Source organism: Coregonus lavaretus (genome assembly GCF_964263955.1).
Source record: "Coregonus lavaretus genome assembly, chromosome: 1".
In the NCBI taxonomy this organism is placed as follows: domain Eukaryota; kingdom Metazoa; phylum Chordata; class Actinopteri; order Salmoniformes; family Salmonidae; genus Coregonus; species Coregonus lavaretus.
In genome coordinates, this window is record NC_139988.1 from 21,241,914 (window position 1) to 21,269,831 (window position 27,918).

The window sequence follows — 27,918 nt, forward strand, 5'->3', positions numbered from 1 at the left end:
GATGGATACGTATGGTGGTGAGATATCCTGTAGCTAAAGGTAATGTGTCAACCTTTTAATTATGAAAATATTTTGTGTGTAGGCCAGTGACAAAAAAATAATCTTATTTCAATCCATTTTAAATTCAAACTGTAACACATCAAAATGTGGAAAAAGTCAAGGGTTGTGAATACATTCAGAAGGCACTGTAAATTTGATGATATAGAAAAATTTGGAGGGGCTGACACTGTTAGTTATTAAGTAGCCTGGGTTACTATAAAGGAGACTGGGTTTCGGTAAGTGGGGTGGAGAGGTTAAGTGCGGAAAAAGCTTAATTATGTAACCTATGCAAGCTAATGTTGAGCCTACGTATATAATCCTGCAGTGTTTAAGCCGGTACAGTACATTTGATAATGTAGAGAAATGTGGAGGGGCTGACACTGCACATAAAAGACTATACTGTACATTATATTTGCTCTTGAGCCAAAAGGGGTCCCCTAAATATTGTCCAGAAAGGACCCAATTGGACAGAAAGGGGCACATGCTGAGTGAATAAAGTGGTCGAAGATACAGTACATCTCTTTCACTGTCAACATTTCTCCTTTTGTTTTCTGACTTGTTAGAGCGCCACATACACCGAGTATACCAAACATTAGGAACACCTTCCTAATATTGAGTTGCACCGGTGCGCCTGGCACCTACTACCATACCCTGTTCAAAGGCACTTCAATATTTTGTCTTGCCCATTAACCCACTGAATGGCACACATACACAATCCACGTCTCAATTGTCTCAAGGCTTAAAAATCATTATTTAACCTGTCTTATCCCCTTCATCTACACTGATTGAAGTGGATTTAACAAGTGACATCAATAAGGGATCATAGCTTTCACCTGGATTCAACGGGTCAGTCTATGTCATGGAAAGAGCAGCTGTCCTTAATGTTTTGTATAATCAGTGTATAAGGCTTGTGTTATGAGTAACTGTTTGAATAAAGCATTACCTGTCAAGAGCAACACACAACAAATACACACACACACCACACACTGTAAAATAAGAAAGTTCTCTATTGTTAATGTAAAGTTTTCAAAGGGAAAACAGCAGTTAATAAATAAGCAAACTGCAGTATACTGTATTTCATCAGTATAAATAAATATAAGCTATATATCTTTAAAATAATAATAACAGTATAGGTAATAATATTGTAATAATAATAATAATAATAATGTAATAATAATAATAGTATAACTATTATCTCAAGTTCTATTCGAGTTGAACATAGAGTGGGGAGTCTTGTGATTGGTTCAGAACAGAGGAATATTCAGGAAGTGACTAGGAAGGTCTAGATGCATCCCTCCCACAACTGACCACAACGACATCGTCCACATATAACTCACTTTACACACAACACACACACAGACACACACACACACACACACACACACACACACACACACACATACACACACACAACGTGTAACTTATTTGACGAACCCACTGCAGTGCTGACTGAGGCCTCCAGCCTGTCTACAGCTCAACCATTGGACAGTCAGAGAATCTGAAATCTCTCTGTAACTATCTGCCTATCTAAGGGGACTGAAACCCACTCATTCTATACTAAATATTTTATGTACATGTGCAGTCAATTAGTAAACCAATGCAACTTGCTTTGAGTATAATACAAACATTTAGATTATACATACAGTAGATATATTCATATCACTTTTAGTTGTTTTTAAAACTCAGTTTTATGTTTTCACACCAGGTTTAAAAATATCTTAGGGATTGACCAATAGGACAGGGCATAATCCACACGTTGCTAAATTCACTAACATCGAACTGCCAAATCACTGTTTAAGCAGTGGGTCTAGTACAGTAACAAGAGTGGGACAAAATTAGAGGTCGGGGGGAGTCGCATTTCATACAAATATCATCATATATTTAAATTAATCCAGATTTCACATGGGCCGGCCCTCCAATCCTCAAAATGACAGTAATTTCCACGTTGCCCCCCCTGCCCATATCTAATATGAGGGCCTTGAAGCCTTAAGGCTAACTCCTCATTCCTCCAACATGGTATCATTCTCCTTATTCATCTCCTCTGAGTTCCTCTACTGGCCCAGAGGGAGGGGTCGGGGACTGGGGAGGCAGTGGGGTCCCGCAGGTAACATGGTTTGCGATTGGTGCTTTTCTTTGTAGGTCCACCTCCCCCTGTGGCAATTGGTCAGAGCGTTGTCTTAGATCAGGGCGTGGGGCTCATCAGTCCCCGAGGATGACCTTGACAAAGCTAGCCACGTCAGTCTCTTTCGATTCATGGGAGATGAAGAAGGGATGTTGCTGGGATAAAGAGAAGAATATAAACGAGAGAAGAAGAGACAATTTAAGTGATTTATGCAAAATCAAATAAAGTATTACAATAACATACTCAACAAAAGTTTGATATATACTCAATAGCACTGATGGGATATACATTTAGTGGGGAGATGATTACAAAACATAAAGTATTACTGGACTAAGTCTGCCATCTAGTGGTGAACTGATAGTAATGGAAGTGGACATGGTCACATCAACTTTTTATTGAGCATTTCTTAGAGTTGAAAATAAAGTGTGTAACTAAATAATAAGACATCTCCAAAGTTCAAAACACACTCACCATGAGTTCTGGGTAGTTTGGCCGCTCTTTTGAATTTTTCTTTAAGCTGGGAATGAAAAGGTCAATGAGACAAAGGATTACAACTGCAATGTCTATGATTCATACAGAGATACTGTTAGATTACTCGTATCTGGTAATGTGTCACCCGCTCCACTCTACTCCAGGCAGACAATGATTGCATCAGATGCAAGCGGACATGGAACTGTCAACGGGGTAAAAAGATGAGTTGAGAAGAAAAGAGAGTGAGAGAGATAGAGTATTCAAGTGTTCATCCTGTGATCTATGCTCCATGTGGGAGTAGAGTAGCTAAACCAGAGGACGTCATCAGTGTGTCTGCATCCTACCCCTACTGCCCTTCAATAGACAGATCTCTCAGTGTGTGTGTGTGCCCATATTGTGGGGTGAGGTAAGCATATCCCCACCGCCCCCCATTACATGTTTATTAACCCTCTTCCACAGAAGGATAGTCTCTTTTCCAGCCAGAGGAGAGGTTTACTCAGGTCTTCCAATTATCAATGGTCTGGTAAACAGTTGAGTCACTAAGGTATAAAACAATGCTGTGATCCACTGCTGGAAAGTCCTGCTTTAACCTCTGACCTTTACAGAGCCCAGCTAAACATGGGGAAAACATCCTGGTAAGAGATTAATGATGAATACCTGCATGCATGAGCAATACTGGGACTTAATATGGTACTTAAAATATGAACACACAACGTGCAGTATGTGACCAATGAGACATTGGCTCTGGCCACAAGTAATGCACTACATACTGTAAGTCAGGGATGGGCAACCCTGACCTACAGTATGTAGTGCATTACATTTGGCCAGAGCCAATGTCTCATTGGTCACATACTGCATGTTGTGTGTCCATATTTTAAGTACCCCCTTTGTAGGTCGGCGGTGCAATTTCGAAATTTGGTTGTGCATCAGCAGTTTTTCTGTTGTTATATCAGTAACTGACAGTCACTCAATTAGCCCATGTCAGCTAACATTTTTTAGATTGGTAAATTAGTCAAGCCAGCTAACTAAACTTCTAGTAATCATGGTCAAATTACTGATCGGGGGGCCCCCATTGATTTTGTTAATCATTCTCATTCAGATATCATATTCAAAACTGCAAACATGTTTCTCCGCCTATGGCAAAATGAGTAGAATTTCAGGAAATTAGCTGTAAAACTGAAACAAATTATCATTGCCCATGGTAAAATTAGTAGAATTGCAGCAAACTTGCTTTAAAACGACAACATTTTCTCTACACCCCATGTCAAAATGCAGGACATTAACTTTAAAAAGAAATTTTTTTTCTCTCCACTGTCTAGAGGGAGGCCACTAAAATGTTTCGCTCGCAAGGAGGGGGGCCCCCCCAACAAAATGTATAGGGCTAGGGCCGGCTCTGACTGCATGTGGGCCACTGCGGCCCCTCATGATGAGTTCAGATTTTTTGTGGACCCCACCCCGATCAAAGTTGCCCATCCCTGCTGTAGGTAATAGGTTCCCATTTCGGACAGCCATAAGACCGAAAAACTAGGGCCTACATAGTACAACACAACAGACTAAGATCCCCCATTAGCAAGGTTTTATGCTGGGAAAAATGTAATTTAGCTTTTATACTGTAGGCCTACATGTAAAACAAATGTAAAACCTTTTAGGGTTGCAGGAAGGGAAAAACGGCATGAGAAGATACAACATATTTGGTGTGAAGACCTAACAATGCGCGGTAGACATAACAGGCTGGTGAGAATGCATATTTAGACACATTCCACAGAGGGTAGCCTAGACTCTGGAACCCAGGCATCACATTCTGTCCTGGTCATAAAGTGCTTGTGGCTATTACAACAACAACAGGAAAAATTGTCAAGAGAAATTCACTTGTGAGTCTCAATCCAGCAAGCGCTCTAGTCGGACTCATACAATAGCCAAGATATTGAGTGGAATTAGATGCGGCAAAGTACAGAAAGAAAATACTCCACATAACTGACATTGACAACACTTTTGGAGGGCCTAAATTATATACAGGTAAGCCTGGTCCCAGATCTGTTTCTGATGTCTTGCCAACTCCAATTGTCACTGTCATGACAAACATAATAACGACTTGGAAAGACAGCCCAAACAGATCTGGGAACAGGCTAGCTTTACAGGAGAGGAGAACGTACCACAGGGAGGTGAAGTCAACAAATTCAGGGGAGAACTGGTCAACAGGGAGCTGGGGTGATGGTTCCTCCACCACCTGCTTCAGCTGCTGGAAGGGTGTGCCCCACGAGTCATAGGGAAACCGCAAGATGGCCAGCTCAATCTGAAGAGGGTGGCACAGGATATGACTGGGCATGAGATATGACAGGGCACAGGATATGACAGGGCACAATATATAACAGGGCACTGGTAGAGGTCAGGCTATTCATGGGTTGCATGTTTCGTCACAATATTGATTTTAATCAAAATATTTAATCAAAAGTGCCTTACAATGGCTTGTAAATACAATAACATTCAAAGGGATGCAAATCATTTATAGGAAAACCTTTTATCATCATTTTGATGTCGCCAGATTGACTTTAGATGCAGTATAACGTTAGCTACTTAGCTAAGATTGAGGGGAGGCCCCCTGATTTTAGCTAGCTAACATTAGCATTGCTAGCTATTTTTGACGAACTTTGCTAGCTAATGACACCATTGCCATCTGTCTAAAGTAAATTTGACAACATAATGCTGGCAAAGTTGTTTCCTACAAAACATTTGACTACTTTAGCAACGTCATCGTATTTCCAGGCACTATAGTGTAATTTACACTAAACAGTCGTTAGCCTCCGTCCAGAATGACTGGGCTTATCACATTTTACATTTACATTTTAGTCATTTAGCAGACGCTCTTATCCAGAGCGACTTACAGTTAGTGAATACATATTTTTTTTATACTGGCCCCCCGTGGGAATCGAACCCACAACCCTGGCGTTGCAAACGCCATGCTCTATCAACTGAGCTACATCCCTGCCGGCCATTCCCTCCCCTACCCTGGACGACGCTGGGCCAATTGTGCGCCTCCCATGAGTCTCTCGGTCGCGGCCGGCGGCGACAGAGCCTGGATTCGAACCAGGATCTCTAGTGGCACAGTTAGCACTGCGATGCAGTGCCTTAGACCACTGCGCCACTCAGGAGTACACGACTTTAGGGCACCACTATTGCGCCGCCGGTAGAGGACGGCTTGAGAACGTTCAAAACAATGGCATGACGTGACCTAGTGACGGAGGTGCAACCTATGAATATGAATGCAGCATTGTATTATTGTACATAAAATGCACTAAGCTAAAGATTCTGTCATTAGATGCCAGAAATTGGGTGATTTGTGACCCTAGACCCCTCAAACTCAATCTGGACCTTGAAGCCAGTTCCACTGCGTTTTTTAATTGTTCCCCTCTAATCATTATTGATTTAGACCTGTGACACCAGGTGTGTGCAATTAATGATCATGTAAAGAGAAAAACAGTAGGGTAAGAGTTTAATACCCCTGCCCTAGACAGTGTTACATTTCTGAAAACTACCATAGCCAGTTGGAGGATCGTCACATGTTCTTTTGAGACCAACCTGTTTTTGGGTGTGACAGAATTTAGGACGTGTAAATGAGAGAGATAGGAATATTTAATAGCGCTCCTGATAAAATGTCGAGACACCAGTTAGTCTAGAGCAGAGCAGTAGAGGGTCATCATGTCTCGCTGAAAGAAGGCAGGGCTTTTCTTGAACATGTAAAACATGTGCTTTTTGCACAATAATTCATTTCAATTCAATATAACTTTATTTGTCCATTTAGGACTATTACTAGCAATATAGAAAATGTCATTCAGAAAAAGTAAAATATAACGTTTTATCTGTGGTTACTGTATCAGACCTTACTGTATCAGAGGTTGCTAGTGAAATTCTTAAATCATATAATATAGGCCTACTAGTGTAATAATCATATAATATGTTTGTGGGTAAGCTTAGTGGGTAAGAGCGTTGTGCCAGTAACCGAAAGGTCGCTGGTTCTAATCCCCGAGCCGACTAAGTGAAAAATCTGTCGATGTGCCCTTAAGCAAGGCACTTAACCCTAATTGCTCCTGTAAGTCGCTCTGGATAAGAGCGTCTGCTAAATGACTAAAAATGTAAATGTAAAATGTAATAATAAATGAATAATCTGCATAAGTAAAAATGTTAATAGAGACTCACCATAGTGATTCCTAAACTCCAGATGTCAGACTTGACGTTGTAGCCTTTCTGATTCGTCTCTGGATTGATCCTCTCCGGCTGGGGGTCAGAACGACACACACACACACACACACACACACACACACACACACACACACACACACACACACACACACACAGCACGAGACCCGGATAATATCACTTTAGCATAGCAAACTGACATTAGTCGTCCTAGACGACCCAAACTCCCCCCGTCATCTGTACCTCCAACACACACAGCCCATTCTGTTCTTTGAGTGCTACCAGGCCCTAAAAACCGCTCAGCCAATCAAAGGCTCTGTGGACACACTGTTTGGGCACACAGCAGTTAAAAGCTAACTGGGGTTATTAAAGGTCATGGCTAATGACATAACATAGAGACCTGTAGCACTTAAACATATAGGTAGCAAGCAGCCAATGCAGTTAACATGAACATCATGTATCATATCTCTGTTCTGTAAACAGTTATTCACTGAGCCAGCATAAAGAGATTGAACAGGATCTTAAGCACTTACAAATTCGTAACATATTGTACAAATTGGAATTCGTAACATGTCATATGAATTGCAGGAAATGTATTTATTTGTATAACTTTTTTGCAGGACGTAACATATCATAGGAAATGGATGACGTTGTACACAACTGTGCAACAGTTTAGGGGACCCGCTTTGGGTCATGAGCATCTTTAAGCCTAAATCCTTTCTAGTTTGTTTTGACTGAGTAGACATCTATTTTGTATCTCTTTTAAAACCCATAGACCTCTCCTACCACACACCCACACACACAACCGCTCACCGCCATGTAGGGCTTGCAGCCGGCATCCATGGTCTTGGCCACGGAGTCCACCAGGTAACCGCTGATCCCAAAGTCACACATCTTCACCTGGCCCTGTGTGTTGATCAATACGTTCGATGGCTTCACATCTGAGGGAGAGAGAGGGGGAGAGAGAGAGAGAGAGATGGAGGGGAGAAAGAGAGGAGGAGAAGGAGATGGAAGGATATAGAGAGAGGAGAGAGCAAGAGAGAGAGAGATGGAAGAAAGAAAGATATGGAAGAGAGAGAGGAGTGTGAGGGAAGTGAAAGAGAAACAGGGTCATCACTGATTTAATCTGCCGTGTCAGTTACCCACAGCGACAGAACTGGGAAGCAGTTAACGGTCTCAAACACACAGCCCTCAAAACACTTCCGCAGCAGGAATGTGGTCGCTGGCTAGGCGTAGTTGTGTCACTTTATTTTAGTAACCTGCAATCATCTTAAATTACTACATGCGATGTTAATACAGAAACAGCCGCATGTCGGTTCACGGTTGGAACACTGAGGTTTTAGACACAAGAAATCAACACTTTGACCTTTGGTGAGGCATGGTTTTAAAGGATGGACACTAGTCCAACTGTTTTAAGGTGTACCCTATAGAGATGCATGATACAGGTAACTGCCAAAATAAAGGAAACAACAACATAAGTGTCTTATTAGGGCGTTGGGCCACCACAAGCCGCCAGAACAGCTTCAGTGCGTCTTGGCATAGATTCTACAAGTGTCTGAAACTCTATTGGAGGGATGCGACACCATTTTTCCACAAGAAATTCCATAATTTAGTGTTTAGTTGATGGTGGTGGAAAACGCTGTCTCAAGCGCCACTCCAGAATCTCCCATATGTGTTCAATTGGGTAGAGATCTGGTGACTGAGACACACACACCCTTTAAATGTGACCCTAAGCATGATGGGATGTTAATTGCATAATTAACTCAGGAACCACAACCTACATTGTATTCATCATTTACTCAAGTGTTTCCTTTATTTTGGCAGTTGCATATTTTAATATAAAACGTTCCATTTAAATCTGTGATGTTCTTACCTCGGTGGATCACTGACAGGTTACTGTGCAGATGTTCCAGAGCCTTCACTACCTGTAACCAGGGAGATTAGAACATAAGAACATTAGAACAGAACACCGACACATTAGCAGTAAGAGAAGAAGGAGATTGGGGAATCCATATGGTTGCATCTATTATTTATTCATTCTTAGTATATTTAGCATCTAGCATGAATGAACACATTTAGTCAACTACATGTACTGTATACCCATGTACAGTACTAGGCTATTCCTCTTGGTCTACAGACTGACTGATCTGACAACAACACGTTCATAATATACTGTATATTCCTACACATAACCAACCCATGTATTATTCATCTTGGTCTCTAGGCTGACTGATGACTGTAGTCCTACTCACATGAATTAAGGAAGTAGGGCCAATCCCAAATCATCCCCTAAACCCTATGCACTTGTGGAGATCTGAGAGGATTTGATTGTTATAAGCAATATGCTGAAACTTCCAGATAGCCTATCAGAGGGCAAGGTGGAGCTATTACCAATATGATTACACCGGTCAATTTCGCTCAGATCTCCGCAAATACATAGGGCGCAGAGCTTAGGGGACGATTTGGATTGGGCCCTAGTCCTACTCACCGAGACTGCCATTTTTCCCAGTATGTCCTCGGGGATGGTCATGCCTTTATCTATCACCTGCTTGTAGAATTTATCCAGAGAAGTGTCCATCAGCTCCATACAGATCCACACGTCACCCTGATGACACAACAAGGGGCATCATTCAGATAAGAGTCTAGGGGAGGATACAGTAAGAGGGAGAGATGGAGAGAGGGTGGAAAGGGGGAGATGGAGAGATGGAGAGAGGGGTAGAGAGATTGGAAATTGAGAGAAATAGAGATGGAAAGAGGGTTATAAGCAATGGAAAAAAGGCAAGACAGAAAGATGGAGAGAGGGGTTGAGAGAGGGATTGGAAAAACACAACAGAGCCAGACCACATTCCTGACACACGGTTCGACTAACAGGAAAGAGCTTTTTCCAATGTGCTCTGCTGCAGAGGGATATCCTGTGGAACGCTCTTTTCTCTTCAGGAGGAAGGTAACTATATCCGGAAATATCAGGAATTCTTTATTTGTTTATCTTGACTACAACATAAAAAGGCTCTGCCCTCCCACATCTCTACGCTACCGGTCTGAATGGCAGCCCATCATAGAGTACAATGTCATTGTATAAATCTAGGCTGTAATGGCAGTGTAGGAAGCCTTATGTTCCATATAGTTAGGAAGAGGCCTAAGTTAGTTGCTAAGTACCTGCCTCTATGAACATACAGATGCGGTCAAATATACAGTGGGGGAAAAAAGTATTTAGTCAGCCACCAATTGTGCAAGTTCTCCCACTTAAAAAGATGAGAGAGGCCTGTAATTTTCATCATAGGTACACGTCAACTATGACAGACAAAATGAGAAGAAAAAAAAACAGAAAATCACATTGTAGAATTTTTAATGAATTTATTTGCAAATTATGGTGGAAAATAAGTATTTGGTCAATAACAAAAGTTTCTCAATACTTTGTTATATACCCTTTGTTGGCAATGACACATGTCAAACGTTTTCTGTAAGTCTTCACAAGGTTTTCACACACTGTTGCTGGTATTTTGGCCCATTCTTCCATGCAGATCTCCTCTAGAGCAGTGATGTTTTGGGGCTGTCGCTGGGCAACACAGACTTCAACTCCCTCCAAAGATTTTCTATGGGGTTGAGATCTGGAGACTGGCTAGGCCACTCCAGGACCTTGAAATGCTTCTTACGAAGCCATTCCTTCGTTGCCCGGGCGGTGTGTTTGGGATCATTGTCATGCTGAAAGACCCAGCCACGTTTCATCTTCAATGCCCTTGCTGATGGAAGGAGGTTTTCACTCAAAATCTCACGATACATGGCCCCATTCATTCTTTCCTTTACACGGATCAGTCGTCCTGGTCCCTTTGCAGAAAAACAGCCCCAAAGCATGATGTTTCCACCCCCATGCTTCACAGTAGGTATGGTGTTCTTTGGACTCAGCATTCTTTGTCCTCCAAACACGACGAGTTGAGTTTTTACCAAAAAGTTCTATTTTGGTTTCATCTGACCATTTCACATTCTCCCAATCCTCTTCTGGATCATCCAAATGCACTCTAGCAAACTTCAGACGGGCCTGGACATGTACTGGCTTAAGCAGGGGGACACGTCTGGCACTGCAGGATTTGAGTCCCTGGCGGCGTAATGTGTTACTGATGGTAGGCTTTGTTACTTTGGTCCCAGCTCTCTGCAGGTCATTCACTAGGTCCCCCCGTGTGGTTCTGGGATTTTTGCTCACCGTTCTTGTGATCATTTTGACCCCACGGGGTGAGATCTTGCGTGGAGCCCCAGATCAAGGGAGATTATCAGTGGTCTTGTATGTCTTCCATTTCCTAATAATTGCTCCCACAGTTGATTTCTTCAAACCAAGCTGCTTACCTATTGCAGATTCAGTCTTCCCAGCCTGGTGCAGGTCTACAATTTTGTTTCTGGTGTCCTTTGACAGCTCTTTGGTCTTGGCCATAGTGGAGTTTGGAGTGTGACTGTTTGAGGTTGTGGACAGGTGTCTTTTATACTGATAACAAGTTCAAACAGGTGCCATTAATACAGGTAACGAGTGGAGGACAGAGGAGCCTCTTAAAGAAGAAGTTACAGGTCTGTGAGAGCCAGAAATCTTGCTTGTTTGTAGGTGACCAAATACTTATTTTCCACCATAATTTGCAAATAAATTCATTAAAAATCCTACAATGTGATTTTCTGGATTTTTTTTCCTCAATTTGTCTGTCATAGTAGACGTGTACCTATGATGAAAATTACAGGCCTCTCTCATCTTTTTAAGTGGGAGAACTTGCACAATTGGTGGCTGACTAAATACTTTTTTTCCCCACTGTAGGTCGTTATCAATAAAACATCACATTACGGTGCAGAGAGTTCGATTTGGCTGCTGGGGTGCAAGGAGACCCCCAGCTACGTTAAAACCATTGACAACTGTGTGCCGTTTTTAAGGGATTGTTAAATGAATGTTAACTATTTGGTTGTAATATCATCACCTCTTGTAGAGCATAGTCAGAAATATAAATTTCAGATGCTTCCATGCAAAACAATTGCACACATTCAGCTCTATCATCAGCGTTATAGCATACAGCAAGTAACTGCATGCTTTTCATGATCAGTAAACATCAATTGATCATCTAATTTCAGATACGTGAGGGTAGCCTCACAATATCTTTCAATATTGGCCACCATTAATTGGATATTTGAGTGATAGAAAAGAAGTGAACTATACAAGTATGAGTGATTTAGGTTAATTTCCCATCCTTTGTGGGCTCTGCCTGTCAAGCAGCAGAAGGGTGCATTTGCCGATGTACTGTTAGCTGATAATGTTTACTTTGCAAGCTACTAGTAGAAACTTTGTACAGTTGGCTAAACATAGTGATAAGTAGATCTAATGTTATTTTTCCTCCAACCAACGTAGGCCTTCCTAGTGAAGTTAGCTAACATTTTCAACATTGTTTTTGAGAGTGTTTAATCACGATTGCTGCTGCTGACAGACATGATAGGCTACATTGATTGATTGACCACGTCAAATTGGCTAGCTAGATAATAACAGATAAAGTCAATATGGCTAGTTAACAAGCTACCTTTCAGGGGATAAACTAGACGGCTATATCCAAATATTGTTTGACTTGCTTGCATCTATAGTGGTGATGATAGTAGTCCGACTGACAACTTTACCAGGATGAGGACTTGCCGATGTCAAGCTCTTTCCAAAATCAAAATCTCTGATGAAGCAAGCTAAATGGCATGTTGTTTGCTTAGCTAGCTAGCTACATTCTAAATGGATAGGATACCCTCACATATCTGAAAATACATGCTCAATTGATGTTTACTGATCATGAAAAGCATGCAGTTACTTGCTGTATAACTCTGATGATAGAGCTAAATGTGGAATAATCTGAAATGTGTAGTTCTGACTATGCTCTTCAAGAGGTGATGATATTAAAACCAAATAGTTATAACATTTATTTAACAATCCCTTGAAAACGGCACCTAGTTACCAATGGTTTTAGCAGGGCTAGTCTCCTTGCCCCCCAGCAGCCATATCGAACGCTCTGCACCATACTGTGACGTTTTATTGATAACGACCTATAGAACCCTTTTTACTGGTTCTTTGTAGAAGCTTTATGGAGAAAGGTTCTTTATAGAACCATTCTCAATCTCAAATAATCTACAAATAACCTTTTGGTTATTTGGAGAAGCATTAATTGTTAAAATTCCATTAGGCGTTATTATTGTGTTAATTGACAAGTTGAATCAGGTGTACTAGCTCTGGTACGGCTGGGGATCCCTGAGGAGAGAATTGAGAACCACTGACTTAGTAAACATTCACAAGACACTGTTACTGGCCATCATTTAACATGTAATGACATAACACAAGAGAAACTGGAATGACACTCTCACTCATGGTTGGACAAAAATAACTGAGCAAACCACACCTCAAGATATTCTAAATGAGCCACTGCCCCTACATTTGAATTATAACTCAATGATGAAAGAACCCTTTTCTGAACTGCAAATAACCATTAAAGGGCTCAAAGGGTTATTTGAGTCATTATGGCTCAACATAGAACAATCACCCTTACCATAGAACCCTTGAGGAATCTTCTCTTTTTTTTGGACAGAGTAAAAAATTGCCTGTTTTAAAAATAGAAAATAGAACATTCTGATCCATTGCACTCCGTTTGAAATTGCAAGGGTGCCAATATACTTAACAGCATATCTACAAGGCTCTGTCCTCTGACATCTTTGTAATGACATTGTTGGAAGCCTATGTTCCTTATAGGAATCAACTAAGTCAGTAGGAGAACCCCAGAAAGAGTAGCTGTTGCAACTGCAACAACATATGGGGACCAAATAAACAAATAATAGGTTGTTTATTGTAAAGCGTCTTTGGGTTTTAGAAAAACTCTATAATATGTAAGTATTATTATTATAAAGTAGCTAGTTACCTCTCTGAAGAGTGCGCCGTAGAAGGTGACTGTGTAGAAGCAGTCTACTGTCCTCATAGAGATGTCCAGGTCCATCAGCAGTCTCTTCTGTTCCTGGGTGTTCACTGTGGCACGGATCCTCTAGGGTGGGAGGGAATGGAAATCAAATCAACATTTATTTGCCACATGTGCCGAATACAACAGGTGTAGCAGACCTTACAGTGAAATGCTTACTTACAAGCCCTTAACCAACAATGCAGTTTTAAGAAAAATAAGTGTTAAGTAAAAAATAGATGAGTAAAAAATAAATAATAATAATAATTAAAGAGCAGCAGTAAAATGAAATAACAGTATGGAGGCTATATATAGGGGGTACCGGTACAGAGTCAATGTGCGGGGGCACAAGTTAGTCGAGGTAATAGAGGTAATACAGTGGGGGAAAAAAGTATTTAGTCAGCCACCAATTGTGCAAGTTCTCCCACTTAAAAAGATGAGAGAGGCCTGTAATTTTCATCATAGGTACACGTCAACTATGACAGACAAAATGAGGAAAAAAAATCCAGAAAATCACATTGTAGGATTTTTAATGAATTTATTTGCAAATTATGGTGGAAAATAAGTATTTGGTCAATAACAAAAGTTTCTCAATACTTTGTTATATACCCTTTGTTGGCAATGACACAGGTCAAACGTTTTCTGTAAGTCTTCACAAGGTTTTCACACACTGTTGCTGGTATTTTGGCCCATTACTCCATGCAGATCTCCTCTAGAGCAGTGATGTTTTGGGGCTGTCGCTGGGCAACATGGACTTTCAACTCCCTCCAAAGATTTTCTATGGGGTTGAGATCTGTAGACTGGCTAGGCCACTCCAGGACCTTGAAATGCTTCTTACGAAGCCACTCCTTCGTTGCCCGGGCGGTGTGTTTGGGATCATTGTCATGCTGAAAGACCCAGCCACGTTTCATCTTCAATGCCCTTGCTGATGGAAGGAGGTTTTCACTCAAAATCTCACAATACATGGCCCCATTAATTCTTTCCTTTACACGGATCAGTCGTCCTGGTCCCAAACACACCGCCCGGGCAACGAAGGAGTGGCTTCGAAAAACAGCCCCAAAGCATGATGTTTCCACCCCCATGCTTCACAGTAGGTATGGTGTTCTTTGGATGCAACTCAGCATTCTATGTCCTCCAAACACGACGAGTTGAGTTTTTACCAAAAAGTTCTATTTTGGTTTCATCTGACCATATGACATTCTCCCAATCCTCTTCTGGATCATCCAAATGCACTCTAGCAAACTTCAGACGGGCCTGGACATGTACTGGCTTAAGCAGGGGGACACGTCTGGCACTGCAGGATTTGAGTCCCTGGCGGCGTAGTGTGTTACTGATGGTAGGCTTTGTTACTTTGGTCCCAGCTCTCTGCAGGTCATTCACTAGGTCCCCCCATGTGGTTCTGGGATTTTTGCTCACCGTTCTTGTGATCATTTTGACCCCACGGGGTGAGATCTTGCGTGGAGCCCCAGATCGAGGGAGATTATCAGTGGTCTTGTATGTCTTCCATTTCCTAATAATTGCTCCCACAGTTGATTTCTTCAAACCAAGCTGCTTACCTATTGCAGATTCAGTCTTCCCAGCCTGGTGCAGGTCTACAATTTTGTTTCTGGTGTCCTTTGACAGCTCTTTGGTCTTGGCCATAGTGGAGTTTGGAGTGTGACTGTTTGAGGTTGTGGACAGGTGTCTTTTATACTGATAACAAGTTCAAACAGGTGCCATTAATACAGAGGAGCCTCTTAAAGAAGAAGTTACAGGTCTGTGAGAGCCAGAAATCTTGCTTGTTTGTAGGTGACCAAATACTTATTTTCCACCATAATTTGCAAATAAATTCATTAAAAATCCTACAATGTGATTTTCTGGATTTTTTTCCTCAATTTGTCTGTCATAGTTGACGTGTACCTATGATGAATATTACAGGCCTCTCTCATTTTTTAAGTGGGAGAACTTGCACAATTGGTGGCTGACTAAATACTTTTTTCCCCCACTGTATATACATGTGGGTAGTTAAAATGACTATGCATAGATAATAAACAGAGAGTAGCAGCAGCGTAAAAGAGGGGGTGGGGTGGGGCGACAATGCAAAAAGTCTGGGTAGCCATGATTAGCTGTTCAGGAGTCTTATGGCTTGGGGGTAGAAGCTGATAAGAAGCCTTTTGGACCTAGACTTGGCGCTCCGGTACCGCTTGCCGTGCGGTAGCAGAGAGAACAGTCTATGACTAGGGTGGCTGGAGTCTTTGACAATTTTTAGGGCCTTCTTCTGACACCGCCTGGTAGAGAGGTCCTGGATGGCAGGAAGCTTGGCCCCAGTGATGTACTGGGCCATACGCACTACCCTCTGTAGTGCCTTGCGGTTGGAGGCCGAGCAGTTGCCAAACCAGGTGGTGATGCAACCAGTCAGGATGCTCTCGATGGTGCAGCTGTCAGTCTCCTAAGGGGGAATAGGCTTTGTCGCGCCCTCTTCACGACTGTCTTGGTGTTTTTGGACCATGATAGTTTGTTGGTGATGTGGACACCAAGGAACTTGAAGCTCTCAACCTGTTCCACTACAGCCCCGTCGATGAGAATGGGGGCGTGCTCAGTCCTCTTCTTTTTCCTGTAGTACACAATCATCTCCTTTGTCTTGATCACGTTGAGGGAGAGGTTGCTATCCTGGCACCACACGGCCAGGTCTCTGACCTCCTCCCTATAGGCTGTCTCATCGTTGTCGGTGATCAGGCCTACCACTGTTGTGTCGTCAGCAAACGTAATGATGGTGTTGGAGTCGTGCCTGGCCATGCAGTCATGAGTGAACAGGGAGTACAGTAGATGACTGAGCATGCACCCCTGAGGGGCCCCCGTGTTGAGGATCAGCGTTGCAGATGTGTTGTTACGTACCCTTACCACCTGGGGGCGGCCCGTCAGGAAGTCCAGGATCCAGTTACAGAGGGAGGTGTTTAGTCCCAGGGTCCTTAGCTTAGTGATGAGCTTTGAGGGCACTATGGTGTTGAAAACTGAGCTGTAGTCAATGAATAGCATTCTCACATAGGTGTTCATCTTGTCTAGGTGGGAAAGGGCAGTGTGGAGTGCAATAGAGATTGCATCATCTGTGGGGGCGGTATGCAAATTGGAGTGGGTCTAGGGTTTCTGGGATAATGGTGTTGATGTGAGCCATGACCAGCCTTTCCAAAGCACTTCATGGCTACAGATGTGAGTGCTACTGGTCGGTAGTCATTTAGGCAGGTTATCTTAGTGTTCTTGAGCACAGGGACTATGGTGGTCTGCTTGAAACATGTTGGTATTATAGACTCAGTCAGGGACATGTTGAAAATGTCAGTGAAGACTCTTGTCAGTTGGTCAGCGCAGGCTCGGAGTACACGTCCTGGTTATCCATCTGGCCCTGCAGCCTTGTGAATGTTGACCTGCTAAAAGTCTTACTCACATCGGCTACGGAGAGCGTGATCACATAGTCATCCGGAACAGCTGATGATCTCATGCATGCTTCAGTGTTGCTTGCCTCAAAGCGAGCATAGAAGTTATTTAGCTTGTCTGGTAGGCTCGTGTCACTGTGCAGCTCACGACTGTGCTTCCCTTTGTAGTCTGTAATAGTTTGCAAGCCCTGCCACATCCGACGAGCGTCCGAGCCAGTGTAGTACGATTCAATCTTAGTCCTGTATTGACTCTTTGCCTGTTTGATGGTTCGTCGGAGGGCATAGCAATTTCTTATAAGTGTTCGGGTTAGAGTCCCGCTCCTTGAAAGCGGCTGCTCTACCCTTTAGCTCAGTGCAGATGTTGCCTGTAATCCATGGATTCTGGTTGGGGTATGTACGTACGGTCACTGTGGGGATGACGTCATCGATGCACTTATTGATAAAGCCAGTGACTGATGTGGTGTACTCCTCAATGACATCGGAAGAATCCCGGAACATATTCCAGTCTGTGCTAGCAAAACAGTCCTGTAGCTTAGCATCTGCGTCATCTGACCACTTCCTTATTAACCGAGTCACTCGTGCTTCCTGCTTTAGTTTTTCCTTATAAGCAGGAATCAGGAGGATAGAATTATGGTCAGATTTTCCAAATGGACGGCGAGGGAGAGCTTTGTACGTGTCTCTGTGTGTGGAGTAAAGGTGGTTTAGTTTTTTTTCCTCTGGTTGCACATTTAACATGCTGGTAGAAATGAGGTAGAACGGATTTAAGTTTCCCTGCACTAGGAGCATTTTCCTGTTTGCTTATGGCCTTATACAGCTCATTGAGTGCAGTCTTAGTGCCAGCATCGGTTTGTGGTGGTAAATAGACAGCTACGAAAAATATTGATGAAAACTCTCTTGGTAAATAGTGTGGTCTACAGTTTATCATGAGATATTCTGCTGTTGTTTACAAATATACACAGACCGCCACCGGAGTCAGACATTCTATCCTGCCGATGTAGCGTATATCAATCAAAAAATCAAGTCTATCCATCCAACTAACTTATTACATCAACAGCTGTCACTATGGCTGCCCAATTCTGATTTTTTGCCCAATTATTGACAAAAGAGCTGATCTGATTGGTCAAAAGACCAATTAGTGGGGAAAAAGATCAGAATTAGGCTGCCTCTATAAACGCAGCCAAAGTGCTTTTGCTATAGTATCCTGAACTAGATCTCCTTAAAGAGAACATCCATAACATCATCAAATCTCACATACCTTCACTGCCATGATCAAGCCACTGGGCATGTGCCTCATCTTGTCCACCACACCGTACGCCCCTCTTCCCAGCTCGTCAATCTGCTCCAGGTCATCGGCTTTCATCACAAAGTTCTGCTCAGGCCAGACAGGGGAGAGAGCAATGTCAGGCTTGATTCAAACATTAAATGGGTGACACAGTGACGTGAGAGAGAGAGAGTAAGACTGGGTCAAATTCTCCCTTACTTCTCCCATACTTGAAGTAATCACTGAACACAAAAAGAGAGGGATAAAGAGAGGTCCTTGGGGTTTTTGGTACCCAATCCTCATCTTGTGCAAACAAACAGAAACAGAGAGCGAAAAACACTACAAGAAACACTAAATCCTAATCTACCAACATACGGGGTCATTCTAGGTGGGAGTATCTCTCTTCTCCTCTTTGTTTGAGAGTGCTGCTTTGGCTCGGAGCTATGTCTTTGTTTAAACAACTACTCCAACAAAATTTTTTTATCAACATGGAAAGCTTTGGACATTGAAACACTAAATACTGTATATAGTCTATTCTAAGGGGTTGATGGGTTGTGTCCAAAGACGCCACAAATGTCCCTTTTCATCTGAAAGAATAGTTTACGTAAATCATGGGACCATTTTAGTTTTCTTACACTTTATACAAGAACAAAAAAATAAATTGCTGCCCTGACTTTGACTTCAGGCTATATTGTAGCACAAAAAAAACGGGCATCTTTGCCAACGGAAAATTCCACTTATTTGATGAGTTTAAAATAAATATTTTTACTGCCCGTCAGGCAGTAAAGCACATTCCAGTCTGCCTACAATCAGAAGTGTTCAATCTGGGTCGTAATGTTCGCTAGACCGTTCCTTACGGCTCACAGACCCTTAATTGAGCCAAGCTTTCAGCTTTCAGCTTTCTGCATCCAGACCACAGACAGAGGACCTAACTCAACCTAAAGTATACAGAGGTTAGAACAACTATATACAGATGTAAAAACGTATGTTTACGTAAGTACTTCAGTTTTAAATAAAGGTTTAGTCAAAGGAATATGTGTGGGAAAGAACATAGTGGTAGATGAAAGGTAAGAATGTGAGACAGTTAGAGATAGCGTACTGAACATTAACTAGATGAGGTACCTTCTCTCCGATGGTCACACAAGCTTTCGAATCCAAATCTCTTGGGGGTCTGTAAGGTAGACAGTTGTTAGGATAAAAAACTGTTTATGTACAACATTATCTGTATGGATCAGGGTTGGGATCAACTTGGAATTTCTGAATTTAATTAAATTCAGACAATGAATTTGAAATTAATTTGAATTGGCCACATCCCACAGGATGCAGAATCTGAATTAAAATTGAATTGGAAGTAGAATTTAATTAATTAATTGAATTGAAATTAATTAAATTCAACTGAGATGTGAACCATGAAAGTCTCATTCATTTGACAAATATTTGATCAAAAGGATATGCCACTTATTAATGCAAAAAATACACATACCATTTCAAATATTAATTTGATTATAACTAAAAGATGTCAAACAGTATTTTTCTTCTTTGTCATGATATGTTAGATTGTTCCCTTGCATACTGCAGTGTTCGGGCTAATGCATTCTGGGAAATTATTTTTTTCTGATATTTAAAAACATTAAGGGAATTCTTAATTATTATAGACAACCCACAACATGATCTTAGAATATTTCCAGACCACTGTAATTATAAAAAATTGTTTTAGAAGAATGAGTTTTAAAAATTAAATGTTTCAACCTTATGCTGCATGGTATTGCTAACCATACATAATGTCAAAATAAAAATGTATATGGTGATGTGTAGAATAAATAAGCCATTTGGATTTCATTGAATTTCATTGATTCAATTCTACTTCAATAATTGAATTGGAATTAAAGAGCAATTTGAAACTCAATTCAGAACCCTGGTATGCATTAATTCATTATGCTTTACACATTTCATGTGAAGAACTGCATGTAGCCTAAACGATAATGTAAGAAACTGATCATTAGTCTAGAGTTATCTTCTTTTTGACAGTGAAAATGTACTATATCAACAATATTCGCTGGCACATTGCTCCAAAGATAAACAGTATGTGAACCACTGGGTGAACGCATCCAAAAGGTCATCTCTAACTAGCCTTCTCTATCCTCATTAGTCATGGGAGGAAACAGAGTCGTCAGTGACATCTTTAGAATCATTAAATTGATTTAGCAGCATTGTATCCTGTAATATTCATGTGCAACATACTGAATTGTAATTGGTTGCATTCTGCTGTCATATACTGTGCTATGATTGGTTAAGACCAACCAGGTCGTGAGGTTATTGCAGTTCATCATGGCCGGAGACACGAACATGAACATGCCAGTGTAACGTGGTTTGTTATGGTTCCACATGCTACTGCAAAAATGTGTATTTAATGTTTATGTATTCTAATTGGTTGGTTCAAGTCAGATGTCAATAAGGTGTAATGTCATTGGCTGCGCTTGCAGATAGGGGGAAATCGCGAACATAAATTCTTCCAAGTCCGATAATTCTGTGCAGGCAGTAGTCCCGTGTAGCTCAGTTGGTAGAGCATGGCGTTTGCAATGCCAGGGTTGTGGGTTCGTTTCCCATGGGGGACCAGTATGAAAAAAAAAATATGTATGCACTCACTAAATGTAAGTCGCTCTGGACTAAAATGTAAATGTAATGTCACGTTCTGAAGTGCTGTGTTCTATTTTCATATTTCCAATTTCACCATATACATTAACTGGTGTATAATATACTGTATGTACAGTATCCTGTTAGACACTATGAGCGAGTTTGATTAATTCTAGCCATGCATTGACATTATTGCTGTACGAGCGATTAATTAGCATGCTCTATTGAAGTAATTGTGGTCGCATTTAGCTCGTGACTCATACATAGTGGGTTCTCCTTGCTGCAGATCCATGCTACAGCAGTCATCTTGGTGCATGTCAGATACATGTTACAGCAGCCATCTTGATGCATGTCAGATCCATTTAACAGCAGTCATCTTGGTGCATGTCAGATCCATGTTACAGCAGACATCTTGGTGCATGCCAGATCCATGTTACAGCAGCCATCTTGGTGCATGTCAGATCCATGTTACAGCAGCCATCTTGGTGCATGTCAGATCCATGCTACAGCAGCCATCTTGGTGCATGTCAGATCAATGTTACAGCAGTCATCTTGGTGCATGTCAGATCCATGCTACAGCAGCCATCTTGGTGTATGTCAGATCCCTGCTACAGCAGCCATATTGGTGCATGTCACCTTCGGAAAGTATTCAGACCCCTTGACTTTTTCCACATGTTCTTACGTTACAGCCTTATTCTAAAATGTAATTATTTTTTTCCCTCATCAATCTACACACAATACCCAATAATGACAAAGCATTTATTAAAAATAAAAAACGGAAATATCACATTTACATAAGTATTCAGACCCTTTACTCAGTACTTTGTTGAAGCACCTTTGGTAGTGATTACGGCATCGAGTCTTCTTGGGTATGAAGCTACAAGCTTGGCACACCTGTATTTGGGGAGTTTCACGCATTCTTCTCTGCAGATCCTCTCAAGCTCTGTCAGGTTGGATGGGGAGTGTTGCTGCACAGCTATTTTCAGGTCTCTCCAGAGATGTTCGATCGGGTTCAAGTCCGGGCTCTGGCTGGACCACTCAAGGTCATTCAGAGACGTGTCCCGAAGCCACTCCTGCGTTGTCTTGGCTGTGTGCTTTGGGTCGTTGTCCTGTTGGAAGGTGAACCTTCGCCTCAGTCTGAGGTCCTGAGCGCTTTGGAGCAGGTTTTCATCAAGGATCTCTCTGTACTTTGCTCCGTTCATCTTTGCCTCGATCCTGACTAGTCTCCCTGCCGCTGAAAAACATCCCCACAGCATGATGCTGCCACCACCATGCTTCAATGTAGGGATGGTGCCAGGTTTCCTCCAGACGTGACGCTTGGCATTCAGGCCAAAGAGTTCAATCTTGGTTTCATCAGACCAGAGAATCTTGTTTCTCATGGTCTGAGAGTCCTTTAGGTGCCTTTTGGCAAACTCCAAGCGGGCTGTCATGTGCCTTTTACTGAGGAGTGGCTTCCGTCTGGCCACTCTACCATAAAGGCCTGATTGGTGGAGTGCTGCAGAGATGGTTGTCCTTCTGGAAGGTTCTCCCATCTCCACAGACACAATCCTGTCTCGGAGCTCTACAGACAATTCCTTCGACCTCATGGCTTGGTTTTTGCTCTGACATGTACTGTCAACTGTGGGACCTTATATAGACAGATGTGTGCCTTTCCAAATAATGTCCAACCAATTGAATTTACCACAGGTGGACTCCAATCAAGTTGTAGAAACATCTGAAGGATGATCAATGGAAACAGGATGCACCTGAGCTCAATTTTGAGTCTGATAGCAAAGGGTCTGAATACTTATGTAAATAAGGTATGTTTTTTATTTTTAATAAATTTGCAAAAATGTCTAAAAACCTGTTTTCACTTTGTTATTATGGGGTATTGTGTGTAGATTGCTGAGAAAGAAAAAAAAATTAATCAATTTTAGAATAAGGCTGTAACGTAACAAAATGTGGAAAAAGTCAAGGGGTCTGAATACTTTCCAAAGGCACTGTACATATTGTGTTTTGTAATATTTTTGTAGTTATATTATCGATTATTCCCCAGTCTGATAATTCTGTGCAGGCGATCCATGCTACATCAGTCATCTGGGTGCATGTCGCACATCTTATGTGCTCATTCTATGTCAGAATAAACCACAGATCAACTGGGACCAATAGCTGACCTTCTTTTCTTTATTACACAACACAAAAGAGAGTAGGATCACATATGTTACACAACAGTTCAGCTAATAAAGTAGAGCTACGTTTATAAACAGCCTGTCATCCTGCATTTGATTATTTTGTACAAAGTGTGCAAAAGAAGACATTCATATTATCATGTCTCATAAAAAACAGGGTAACACTTTATATTAATATATTAAGTTGCTCTTGTACCTTTGTACTCAAGTAACATTGTAATTAAACTAGTAACGACATGGTAATACAATAATACAATTTTGCTAAGTATTAGGCTACTTTAGTAACCTCATTGTAACTGCATAGTGAAAGTTTTTTGTAATTACACAAGAAGAAGAATGCAGTGTTGTTGGAATACAAAGAGTTGTGATATAAAGAAGATAAATAAGACTAAAAGTCTTACGCGGCAGCAGGAAGAGGCTGCTCAAACACCTCCTTGGAGAGCGTGAGCACCGGCTTCCTCTTACCTGGAGGGAAACAGAAAGAACAGCAATAAACAACTGGTAGAACAATACAATTCTACACACACACACACACACACACACACACACACACACACACACACACACACACACACCTGAAGACAGCAAATCACATTCAACAAACTTAGAAAGGCAGTTTGGATGACCCCAATCAATTGTAAACTGGAGTTTCTAAAAATGTTCATTTTAGTCATATCCGATGACCCATCCTGTAGTGTATTTTCCCTTCCAGAGCCCGAACCCAACACCCGACAGCCAGGCAGACAGGCAGACACTTACGGTTGGATGCAGTGAGTGACTCCAGATCCTAATTGAACGCAACAAGCCCTGTGACTACGAGCAGCGAGAGGAGAAGAGATATGTCTGCAGCGGTGAAGCCAGGTGGGTTAGAGCTCTCTCCATCTGGAGGTACTGCACTGAGCGGGCGGAGGGTTTAAATGGCACGATGCCACTGTTACAGGGTATTTTGGACAATCCTGACGATGTGACTGGGGCATGAGTGACAGGTTGCCGTCGCCAACAAAGTGTGTGTGCGCGCGCGCGAGAGCATCTGGTTCACACCTCCCCTGACTGTATCAGGGAAGCTAGTGTTTCCACACATAGACCTGGGTTTAACTAATATTTGAATATGTCATTTAGCTGTGCTTGATTGAGCTTGCCTGTTGCAACAGAACCAATAGAAAAAGTCCCAAAAATGGAAACATTACCCTACCCACCTAGAACTCCAGGCAGACTAAAGAAAAAGCTGAAAATATTTGAACAATTTCAAATACTATTTAAATCCAGGTCTGCTCACTAACACAGCAGGGCTGGGCCACACATCCATGTCACACACTGTAAACAGGTGACTACACGTAAAGCACGGAGGAGGGGGTGTTATGGTGTGGGGGTGCTTTGCTGGTGACACGGTCTGTGATTTATTTAGAATTCAAGGCACACTTAACCAGCATGGCTACCACAGCATTCTGCAACATTACGCCATCCAATCTGGTTTGGGCTTAGTGGGACTATCATTTGTTTTTCAACAGGACAATGACCCAACACACCTCCAGGCTGTGTAAGGGCTATTTTACCAAGAAGGAGAGTGATGGAGTACTGCATCAGATGACCTGGCCTCCACAATCCCCCGACCTCAACCAAATTGAGATGGTTTGGGATGAGTCGGACTGTAGAGTGAAGGAAAAGCAGCCAACAAGTGTTCAGCACATTTGGGAACTCCTTCAAGACTGTTGGAAAAGCATTCCAGGTGAAGCTGGTTGAGAGAATGCCAAGAGTGTGCAAAGCTGTCATCAAGGCAAAGGGTGGCTATTTGAAGAATCTCAAATATAAAATATATTTTGATTTGTTTAACACTTTTTTCGATTCCATATGTGTTATTTCATAGTTTTGATGTCTTCACTATTATTCTACAATGTAGAAAATCGTAAAAAATAAAGAAAAACCCTTGAATGAGTAGGTGTTCTAAAACTTTTGACCGGTAGTGTAGGTGACACCACCACCTGGCTTTGAGCAGAGTGATTTGACTTGCACCAGGAAGAGGCATATTGCTTATGGTTTGTGGCTTGATCGGCATGTTTTGGAGCGTGAGAACATTTAAAAGTAACTGAAGACAAGTATTTGGGAGAATGCCATGCACACACACAGCAGTATTTTAAGGTAAACCCACCTGAAAATGCAACGTCTGTGCTATGACGTTGTAGGCTAATGCTCACTGTTAACAGTGCCACTGCAGGTGCACATCTGGTAAGCCATGATGTCTACTCAGTCAATGAACTCACTGAACTATAAAAAATAAAAAAATGTTGAAAAAAGTATTGTGCGGAAAACGATCCAACAATCCACAATACCATCCATTCCATAACAGCTGGAAACCAAACTAATTGAAACCTCTCAAACATAAATAAACATACACAGCACAGGGTGTCATGGTTTGTTGAAACCACAGCCCAGGATGTGCCACCACCACCTCTCTCTCTGTGCTGCCTCACTGCATGCCTCATGGCTTCCACTTTCCAAAGCAGCTTTGTTGCACCAAAATGTCACTTTGGGCCCCTCCCACACGCATTTACACAGACAACAATAGTAGCCTAACTGGAAACCGACACTAGTCTTCTATTAAGTCCATGACTACATTTGGACCAACACAGAACAAATGAAACTATCTGCAGGTTTCAGACTGTCAAAATAGTCCCTGCTCTATTCAAATAACTGGCATGTGTATTCAGTGAAGTTTGGGAGGCTGAGGACCGAACAGAGAGCCTTCCTGTGTATTAATTACCCTGCCAGCCTGAAATGTTCTGAACACTGCAGATAGAAATAGAATGAATAGAGCTGACACAATTCCCTTTTCTATCTGACAGACAATCATATCTGTTCTACACAATGCATTTCTAATAGTACGTTATGCAACGCTACATCCCTTGGACAAGCTCCTGGCACCTCTCACTGCTAGCTTTGCCAAAACAAAGAATTGGTGAGTGGTTATTATGGCTAAGTACCAGGCACCAGCTTCACCAAGCTTTCTTCATGACTATGCATGCCAGGCTGGCAAGTTATACTTCTGGCAGGGTATACTTCAGGCAAGCTCTCTCTTCGGTCCTCTGCCTCCTCACTACCTCAAATACTGCAATTTCGTTGCCAAAAATAATATCTGGTGAGTGGTTATGGTTGAGCACCAGCACCAACTTTACCAGGTTTTCTCCATGATTGTGCATGGCATGCCATGCTGCTAGGCTGGCAGAGAATTCAGCCTCCCAGTCTCTGGCTTGATAGGATGGGACAAGACGCGGCACGATCTGCTCCATCGAGAAGACAACAGCTTTCAAAGCTTTCATCTCCAGTCCACAGAGGCCAAACATGCAAATCATTACAACGCAGCCAGACACAGCTCCCTGCTGAATGCACACTGACTTAATATGTAGCATATAGGCTTGCTATACATTAATTCAAACAGATTTGCATGCAGGGGAGATAGGAGATCCACATACATGTATGCAAAGGGAAGTAACTCATGACCACACAAAGAGACAGTGCATGCACTGACATGCATGCCAAAGAATTACATGAGAGTAGAGAGAGACCTTTGCATACAGCTCAAGCAGGCACGCATAGGCTACAACTCAAGATGTCACTAAGTGATTGGAGCAGACCTAGTGTACTTCCAAAATGGGACCCTATTCCCTATATAGTGTACTATGGGCCCTGGTCAAAAGTAGTGCACTACGGGTGACATTTGGGACGCATTCCTATAGTAGGCCTGTTGAAACTGTTTAAACATTTGGATCAGATCTCTCCAGAAGAAAATCACAACATATGGAACCTGCAGTTGACCTAGAACAAATCTGTCCAGTGATCGTAACTCAGAAAACGAAAGAGACAAAGGTATTGGATCAATAGAATATATAATTTACAGTGTACAGGGCAGGAATAAGTCCTTAGTCAATAGAATATGGTTAGTTTCCTAAACAGGCCTTCTAAAAAAGCTGTTCCTAAGATTACAATTCTGCTCATATATTTTCAGAGCTGTGAGAGGGAATTTTGGCAAGCTACAGTATGCAAATACAGATGCTGTTTTTAGTTATTCCACATTATCTTGCACAATTTAAAATCATATATATATATATATCCCCCTTTAGGCTTTTTCTCGCTGATCTCAGCATTCAATGTAAGCTTTATTTTACATTGTAGCCTAACATAATAATGACAACACCAGCCGCATTGCGTGCGCAAGTGTTGCAAAATAAATGTACACATACAGCTGAAGTCGGAAGTTTACATACACTTAGGTTGGAGTCATTAAAACTCGTTTTTCAACCACTCCAAAAATGTATTTTTAACAAACTATAGTTTTGGCAAGTCGGTTAGGACATCTACTTTGTGCATGACACAAGTAATTTTTCCAACAATTGTTTACAGACAGATTATTTCACTGATAATTCACTGTATCACAATTCCAGTGGGTCAGAAGTTTACATACACTAAGTTGACTGTGCCTTTAAACAGTTTGGAAAATTCCAGAAAATGATGTCATGGCTTTAGAAGCTTCTGATAGGCTAATTGAAATCATTTAAGTCAATTGGAGGTGTACCTGTGGATGTATTTCAAGGCCTACCTTCAAACTCAGTGCCTCTTTGCTTGACATCATGGGAAAATCAAAAGAAATCAGCCAAGACCTCAGAAAAGAAATTGTAGACCTCCACAA

General features: G+C 41.8%; 1 protein-coding gene across 3 annotated transcripts in view; it reads right to left on the bottom strand.

Annotated features, from left to right (window-relative positions):
- Positions 1-1,639: 1,639 nt before the first annotated feature.
- Positions 1,640-27,918, bottom strand: part of map2k6 (mitogen-activated protein kinase kinase 6) — a 54,236-nt gene continuing 27,957 nt past the window's right edge. For all 3 annotated transcript variants that reach the window (XM_084159551.1, XM_084159552.1, XM_084159553.1), the window contains exons 2-12: positions 23,639-23,702; positions 19,558-19,606; positions 18,430-18,543; positions 13,735-13,854; positions 9,315-9,431; positions 8,700-8,751; positions 7,640-7,767; positions 6,827-6,904; positions 4,786-4,925; positions 2,633-2,678; positions 1,640-2,316 (exon numbers count right to left, since the gene is read on the bottom strand). In XM_084159551.1, coding sequence (XP_084015677.1) covers positions 2,239-2,316; positions 2,633-2,678; positions 4,786-4,925; positions 6,827-6,904; positions 7,640-7,767; positions 8,700-8,751; positions 9,315-9,431; positions 13,735-13,854; positions 18,430-18,543; positions 19,558-19,606; positions 23,639-23,702 — 986 coding nt within the window. In that variant the 3' untranslated portion in view covers positions 1,640-2,238. The remainder of the gene's footprint in view (positions 2,317-2,632; positions 2,679-4,785; positions 4,926-6,826; positions 6,905-7,639; positions 7,768-8,699; positions 8,752-9,314; positions 9,432-13,734; positions 13,855-18,429; positions 18,544-19,557; positions 19,607-23,638; positions 23,703-27,918) is intronic.